General features: G+C 34.0%; 1 protein-coding gene across 1 annotated transcript; it reads left to right on the top strand.

Annotated features, from left to right (window-relative positions):
* Window positions 1–3,943: 3,943 nt before the first annotated feature.
* Window positions 3,944–7,586, top strand: LOC131662055 (5'-adenylylsulfate reductase-like 4). The gene is made up of 4 exons (XM_058931732.1): window positions 3,944–4,522; window positions 4,679–4,866; window positions 4,953–5,077; window positions 6,714–7,586. Exons 1-4 carry the CDS (start codon window positions 4,319–4,321, stop codon window positions 7,154–7,156), a joined length of 960 nt encoding a protein of 319 aa, XP_058787715.1. The 5' UTR covers window positions 3,944–4,318; the 3' UTR covers window positions 7,157–7,586.
* The last annotated feature ends 605 nt before the right edge of the window (window positions 7,587–8,191 follow it).

Here is an 8,191-nt window from a genome sequence, read left to right as displayed (position 1 = left end):
TTAGGTGATGAGAAGTGGTGAACTATGTATGATCTTTTCCGTGCCATGAATATTATCATACATTCCTTTATACTGTTTGATATCTCATCCCTTCTGTTTGAATGTTACCCTTTGTTGGTAACGTGCAAGTAACAATGTGGAGTAGTCGTTTACCTTATAGCTCAAGTCGGTGTGTCTATTCTCTGATACGTATCACTCGGGGGACGTTTGCGATGATTGTTGCTTTATGTCGTTGTGTTTTGATTATATTGTTACATCTTGTTGGATTTTGTTGTTGTTCTCTTGTGAGACATGTTGGATAGTTGTTGCCTTGTTGGCAAAGATATTATGACTTTGAATTTATGCTGTTCTTTGAATTCCACTGCGATATTATGAACTATTTGGATTTGAATGTTTAATGAAGTATGATTCCTCCATTATAGGTGTTATGTATCTATGATTATGAGCATGATTTGTGATGTGTTTTTAGTTGATAAATGTGACGCCTCAAATATGATGTTCGTTTGAGATTGTTTTGTACTTTGATTTCTTATTAAATTGCGGGGTAGATTTGTGGTGTTACAATATATGAATGCTTCTTATTATCTCATTCACTGTGTGGTGTCCAATTTTCTATTTCCAAGAAAATAAAACCACGAGGAACTATTGAGGACCGATGTTGTGATCACATGGCCTCTAGCCAACAACAATGAGACCAATTAGGCCACCGAGGTAATTCAATATATGTTAGATTGTCTAAGAAGGCGTAACACTTGATTACCATAAGGGAATTTTATCACATAGATAATTACTCATGCTAGAGTCAACTTAGAGGAAATATTATCCAACTCAACCTGCTCAATGATTAGAAAAAACTCTTTAAGGGAGATACATATTAGGGACAACAATGACATTCTAAAGCATGATCTAGAAAGCTTGGAAGGTTTTAAACTCGAGGTTCCTCTCCTTCAACAAAATCTTTGGCGACCTTCATCCTTGCAAGAATTCTAGACAACAATAGTGATTCGAGACAACACTATGTTACTTTGTCAGATAGGCGTCCAAGTAGCTTTCCATACAAATATAACAATTCATTGATTGTTTAACCTTGACGATGTGGGTAACAAGGCGTAGTTGTTCTGTTGAATTCATTTTCATGTATTTTTATCTATATGCTTTATGTTTTTTATCCCAATTTTTGTAATCAATGTTTTTTCATATATGATATTCAGTTTCTTTTACACTTAAATTTGAGTATGTGATAAATGTGTTCTATGTTATGTTTGTTTATCTCTCTATATATCTATCCCGTTTTTTGATAATGGCAAAGAGGAAGAAGTATACTTTTAAGGGGAGTACAATATACTCTCTTTATATGTGATGGGGCTTTTAACAACTACATATCTTTTTATCTATTTTTTATTTTATTTTACCACCTCCCTTAAGGATGCATTGTCATCATAGTAAGGGGAAAATATGTGGTTCTATGTGTTGTGCGTATAATATCTTCTAAATATTTTAATAATGACAATTGATCAAGAAAGAATAAAATCACAAGCACCATCAGTCTAGAAGCAAACAAGTCAAAGTGTTCAAGTACCGTCTAAAAGAGCTAATTAAAGTTAAAACAAGAAGTAACTAAAGTTGTGAAAGCTCACCTAATCTTTCACTTATTGTTTATCTTGTAGTTTGATCAGTTAATTGTTAATGAATCAAGCATAGGTCTTGTAATACTAAGGCGATGCACATACACATAAAGTATTTCAAACTTCTCATTCTTTATTAAAACTTCTTAAAACCAATCCAAAAAAGTACTTAATCAATTAAAAAGATTTCTAATCAATTAGAAAAGTAAAAGTCAACTACCTAATTGATTAGGGCTTCAATCTAATTGATTAAAGTAAGAGTAACACATCCTAATCAATTAGATAGATTTACTAATTGATTAGGAAGCATTAAAGCCCATGAATTGTTGCTTTTTTGAGCAAAATTTTTTCCTATATAAATGAGGTCTCTGCTCACTTCTCAACATACAAATTGTCAAAATTATCAATTCTTCTTGGCAAAATACCCTTTTTGGTCCCTTATGTTAACCTCGGGGTTCATTTTGGTCCCTTAACTTCAAAAAGTGTCATATTGGTCCCTTAACTCTTCAAAAGGTGTCATTGTAGTCCTTTTTGTCATATTAGCGACAGAAATAGCGATCGATTTTTGAATCTTTCTGTCGCTAATGTGACAAAAAGGACTAAAATGACACCTTTTAAAGAGTTAAGGGACCAATGTGACACTTTTTGAAGTTAAGGGACTAAAATGAACCCCGAGGTTATTATAAGGGACCAAATAGAGTATTTTGCCATTCTTCTTTCTCTTTTATTTTCATTCTTTTATAAGTTTTATTCGCTAGTCATTGCCTTAATGCTATTAGTAGTCGAGTCTGGTGTCCATGTGCTCGATATGCTCGTATGGATCCCTGAGTTGTCATATCTATCTAAATTGAGAGGTTTCCCGAGGGACCTCACAATTTTGCAATCGAGGATGCGCTTCAAGAAAAATTTACCCTTCTTTTGGGAAGCCTACGTTTCGATGTCGTACCCCGTGTGATATATGATGTTCTCGATGTCGGGTGCAATTTGGGGATCTATAAACAATCATACATGGAGAGATATTGTCAACAAAGATCCATCCTAACTCAACTCCTTGATCGGCGTGCGAGGCGGATTTGCGTACAAAATGGTCCCGAGGATGAGCATACTACAAATTTTCTTTGATTCAGAGTACTTTTCCAACCAAAGAGTGTGGGTTATATTGTTGCATCATATTATAGACACTATCGAGTATATTATAATCCCATTGCATTTATATTGGCCTGCAACTGTAAAAGGCTTTGAAGTATCTCTTATTTAAGAATTATTGATTGTAACGGAGGTAGCGTCGAAGTCTAGCCTTGAAGTGGTTTTGAAAAGGGTGTAAATTGGAAGACTTGGAATGTACCTTATCCAACGTCTTAAGCTGATTACTATTTGATAAAATCTGATGGTGAGGAGTTGACAGGAGGTTTGTTTATATTGGGTTGTGAACCTTGTGAGAGGTTTGTTGGAATAATTAAAATATAGAATAAATTATACTAATAAAATTAAAAATTGATTAATAATAAATTAACGGAATAGGAATATATTAAAATACATGTAAGCATTTTGGTTCTATTATAAAATTTTAATCAATTTAGCGGTTCAAGTAACTTATAAATGTAAAATGACATGAAAGATATTTAATGCATAATTATTTAATTTGAAATTAAAATAAATTATAAAGGATAAAAATGAGTTGATGCTTAAATAATAAGGATAAAAGAGGAAGAAAAAATTATAAGCTATAAGCTAAAACGCTATTTGAAATAGCGTCTGAAAAATAAGCTATAAGTTAAAAAAATAAGCTATAAGTTAGTGATGAAAAGACCGTTACCAAATAGGTCTAAATTGTCATATGAATTTATAAGCTATAAGCTATAAGACGTAAGGTCAAAATCATGTCTTACCAAACAGAGCTAGAACCTTGAATCATAATGGTCCAAAACAAATAATAAAAAAATAGAATAAATTATATTAAAAAATTAAAAATTAATTAATAATAAATTAACGTAATAGATCATCCTTAAATTAAATATAAAATATATGTAAGCATTTTGGTTCTATTTTAGAAATTTAATTTAAAATTCAATCTAATCTTCTTTATTTTTACAAAGACAATATCCAAACGAATCAAATAATATTCCATTATTACATTGAATTTTTTTTTTCAATTAAAGAAGTCAATCATTATAAATAAACGGGGTAAAAAAGAGTATATAAAATGAATTAGACAAAGTTAAATGTAGTAATGAATAAATTATAGTTGAAGATAGAATAGAATAAAGCCAAAGTCAATAGAAAACTAGAAACCAAACCAACCAACCATAGTGCAATATCTATCTCACAGTTGAACGCAAAATCGAAGAACAAGATTGGTATCATCAACCTTATTCCTATTCTATTCCATTCCATCCACCGATCACACTCACTCCCACTATCACCATTCACCACCACCTTCCTCAAACCAAACCCTTTTAACATTTTTTAATTTTATTTTAACATTTTTAGTTTTAATTTATTTATATTGCAAAACCATCCACTCAGATTAATCCACGTCACATCTCGTTATCTCATTCATCACCCTCTCTCTTTTCTTCTCTTCTTTCTCCTTTTTCCCCTTTTCAAATCCAATTAGGGTTTCATTTCCATCTCGATTTTCGATTTTCTTCTCGTTCCGTTTTATATTAATAATCCAAAGGGAAGGGACGAGGATGAGGCTTCGGAGATCGGAAATCGTCTTCGCTATCTTTCTCTGTTGTGGCACCCTTTCCTCCACCGCCACCACCGCCACTGCCACCACCGCCACCGCCGTTTGTCCCATCAAATCCCTCTCGGATTCCGTCTTACGGTTTTCCGATTCGACTTGTTCGTTATCCGATTCTCTTGGATCCGTTCGTTATGTTGGTGTCACCCAGGTAACCCTTTTTCTCTTTCTCTCTCCTGTTTTTGTCTTTTTGTGATGATTTTTGAATTAGCTCAATTTTATGCTGGTTTAGTGGAGGTAGAGTGTTTATTTGGTGGTTGAATTAAGATTATTACAGTAGCTTAGCTTTGTTGTTTTTGATATGCAGGGAGATGAGGTTTCTTTGCAGAAGGCACTGAATATGGTTCATAAGAATTATCATGAGTATGTGGCTGTGCTTTTCTATGCTTCGTGGTGTCCTTTTTCGAGGGTGTTTAGACCGGTTTTTTCTGTTCTTTCTTCGTTACATCCTTCTATACCTCATTTTGCTATTGAAGAATCGTCGGTTAGGCCAAGGTTTGTTTGTGTCTTTAGTTTTTCTTTTTTCTCTCTTTGATTGGTTCTTGGCTTCTTTTATTTTAATGTTGGTTTCATTCTGGCAGTACTTTATCCAAGTATGGTGTACATGGTTTTCCTACGTTGTTCATTTTGAATTCTACTATGCGCGTTCGGTATCATGGATCTCGGACGCTAGGATCTCTAGTAGGTTTCTACAATGATGTTACTGGTATGTAAGGGCTGTTTTTCGCACCTTATCCTTGTGTTTTGTATTCTTAGTTTTTCTTCCTATTATCAATTTCAGCTGCAATTTTTACATGCTAATAACCTTTCAAAATTTTAACACTAACTTAAATACGTCACATAGTTTTTTGTGGGGTAGAAATGCTTAAATGGAGGGTAGAGATTATTTTGAATCTTTGTTTTAACATTTTAGAGGGTAGGGGAATGAAGAAAACAGAATACCTCCCCACTCGATCCGGCTCTTCTCCAAAACCAACTGAGGGGTTTGGAGGGAAGAGAAGATGAGTTTTATGCATTTGAAATGCATTGACTAAATTGTCCTTGTATAAATTGTAGTATGAAAGGTGTAAGGATATACAGAATTCATTAGTTTAGAAACCCCTCCCCTTTCTTGAGAACCCGATAAAGAGTGGGCTATTTCCCTTTCGCCCCTCTCAATGAAACATAATTATATCTTATTTGGTCCCTTTCTCTCCACTCCTTTGAACTAGACATTACTTTAAATTATGATTTCCAAACACGATCCATATGGAAGAAATGTATGGATTTATAACACTAGAAAATATGTTGTATTTAAATATTCTGTTCATTTGGAGGATTTCTCTCCTATTTCCATAGGATTCATTTTCTTCTCAACCATCATAGTTTGTATTGCATGATTTGTAACCTAATTCTGAATGAAATAGAAAGCATTCAATATATATTATATATAGATTTTGACTTGAACTGAAAAGAGCAGTGTAGGCATGGTCACATAGCTGGTTTTGGAAAGGCCTTATAGGGTTAAATGCCTTGCAATTTTTTCTTTAATGGGACAGAAATAGCCAAAACAAAACCCCAAAGAACCCATGTCAGAGTCTCAAAAGGAAGACTTAGTATATTGTGTTATTTTCTAGTACCTGCCTACCCTGTGCTTTGTGTCTCTCCCTCCCCCATTCTTTGATTTTTAGTCCCTTTTTGTCTTGTTTGAAAACAGTGCTCCAACTAGGGGAAGTCGTTACATAAGATAATTGAAAGAGGAAGGGTTGGCTGATGGAAGACAGCGTGGCTTGAGATTTTTGTTTCTAGGTGTTGAGAGAGGGTGTCGGTCCATTTAGGCCCTAAGCTTTTTGTTTCTGTTTGATGTTATATTTTTCTGAGGCGGCAGTGGTATTTGGCCATACATCCCAAACTCTTTCTATGTTTTTTCTGTTTTTTTTTTTTTGTTTCTGTTTGTTGGCTGAAATGCTAATATTTTTAGGTTTTATTAAGTTTTCTCACACAAACACTATTTCATATAGTTTTTTAATATTAAGATTCAGTTTGCGATTTGGAAAATAGGTCTTCCAATTCACAATTCAAATTTTAAGTTTGTAACCTTGTTCTCAACAACTTGTTGAATTTTAACTTTTCATCGACATGTTTTGACTATCCCTTAGTAGTCCTGTCTAGCAATCAAGTGGTTACTGTAGCTTTTACGTGACAAAGGAGAAACAATTGGGCTTTGAGAGGTTAGGCTGATAGAAAGGTCATGGCGTTGGGAGAGTCTGGAAAATGATTTTTGTAGTATTCCTCATGTTATGCAGTAGCACATCATTGTATGCTTATTTCTTATATTTAGTTCATTTTGGTTGTCGCTGTAGGAATTAGGATTGATTCACTTGACCAACTATCCCTTGAGAAAATTGGGCGCCCATCAGATGACGAGAATCTCAGTGACACTGAACCAGAAAGCTGTCCATTTTCATGGGCTAGATCTCCAGAAAATTTATTGCGACAGGAAACTTATCTAGCTTTGGCCACTGCATTTGTGGTTATGAGATTACTCTACCTGTTTTCTCCTACGCTGCTTATATGTATTCAATATGCTTGGAGAAGGTTCATCCAAAATGTTAGATTATGGACCTTGCTGGAACATCCTTTGGTTTATTTGAAGCGAATAATACAGTCGATTTACCGTTTGAAAGAGCCGTGCAAGAGAAGTAATCTGCAGGAAGGAGCAATGAATGCTAAGGCATGGGCTTCCAAGTCCCTTGCCACAGTTTCAATTGGAGAAGAAAGCACCAGCCGTGTGATGCACCAGTAAGTTGCCTGTATCCAAAAGTTTTTTCCCTGTGAAGTATACCCTATTAAAAAGGCTTGGCTGCAAATTATGCCACGTTCTCTCGTGTAATCTTCACACCCTTGAGCCTCACGCTTAGTGAAGTCAATTGTGTTTCTGAATGATGTAATCATCCCTTTTTGTCCATATGATCAAGAAATACTTCATTCAGCATTCTAGAAAATTGACTTCAATGTGTATAGTTTAAACGGAAAAATTCAGACCTTAAATCTGTAATTCTTTGACTTCTTGTAGGTTTACCTGAAGGTCAAATCTTTTTGATCATCAGTTCATAAATTTAATTTTGTTGGGAATGAAATGATTGTAATCCTACCCTGTACTGTTTGTCTGTCATGTTCATGTACTCAAACATGTTTATTGTAAAACTTAAAAAGTAATAAATCTGATTAAATTATCACAGGTGTACTCTGTATCAAAAGTATTTTATGCAGGAAAGATTGCTAACTTTGCTTAACCGATCTAGATTTGGGAGTTACTTGATATCGCACAAGATTCCGATCCCTTGTGCTGCTGACATGGATCTAGTTGATTTTCAATATCTTCTCTAAGAATAATTCTTCCTTGAAGATTTTCAATATCTTCAGCAACAAGTTTTATAATAAGACAATATACTAAAGATTCTGAGTAATAGCTACACTTGATGGAATGAAATCAAACATTTTCAACCAATAAAATCTTGTCAAAAAGCATTTTCAAACTTGACAAATCTCTTTCTCTTTATCACTTTTGGCAAATAATAACTTGGTATATTGTATGTAGGTATACCTTTATTATTATTATTGCTATAAGCTGCACCTCCACATGTCACATGTTGTAAAATTATCATATAAGTCAGCACAAGATATATCATCTTTACTGCCTCTTTTCATTGCTTCAGCTGTTAATTGTTTTGTTGCTGCTTGTGTTAATTGTTTTGTTGCTGCTTGTGTTAATTGTTTTGCTGCTGCTTGTGGATCTTTCATTCTTCTAGCAACATCCACTGCTTCTTGATTAGACATT

Source organism: Vicia villosa, linkage group LG3, assembly GCF_029867415.1.
Source record: "Vicia villosa cultivar HV-30 ecotype Madison, WI linkage group LG3, Vvil1.0, whole genome shotgun sequence".
Taxonomy (NCBI): Eukaryota; Viridiplantae; Streptophyta; class Magnoliopsida; order Fabales; family Fabaceae; genus Vicia; species Vicia villosa.
Note: the sequence above shows the minus strand (reverse complement) of the source record. Positions and strands in the feature narration are given on the sequence as shown.

What these genes read in the sequence shown, in the direction of transcription:
- LOC131662055 (XM_058931732.1), top strand. Translation starts at nt 4,319, where the DNA reads ATGAGGCTTCGGAGATCGGAAATCGTCTTCGCTATCTTTCTCTGTTGT. An exon ending in GAATCGTCGGTTAGGCCAAG is followed by an intron (nt 4,867 to 4,952) that starts GTTTGTTTGTGT and finishes TCATTCTGGCAG; the next exon opens with TACTTTATCCAAGTATGGTG. An exon ending in TTTCTACAATGATGTTACTG is followed by an intron (nt 5,078 to 6,713) that starts GTATGTAAGGGC and finishes TTGTCGCTGTAG; the next exon opens with GAATTAGGATTGATTCACTT.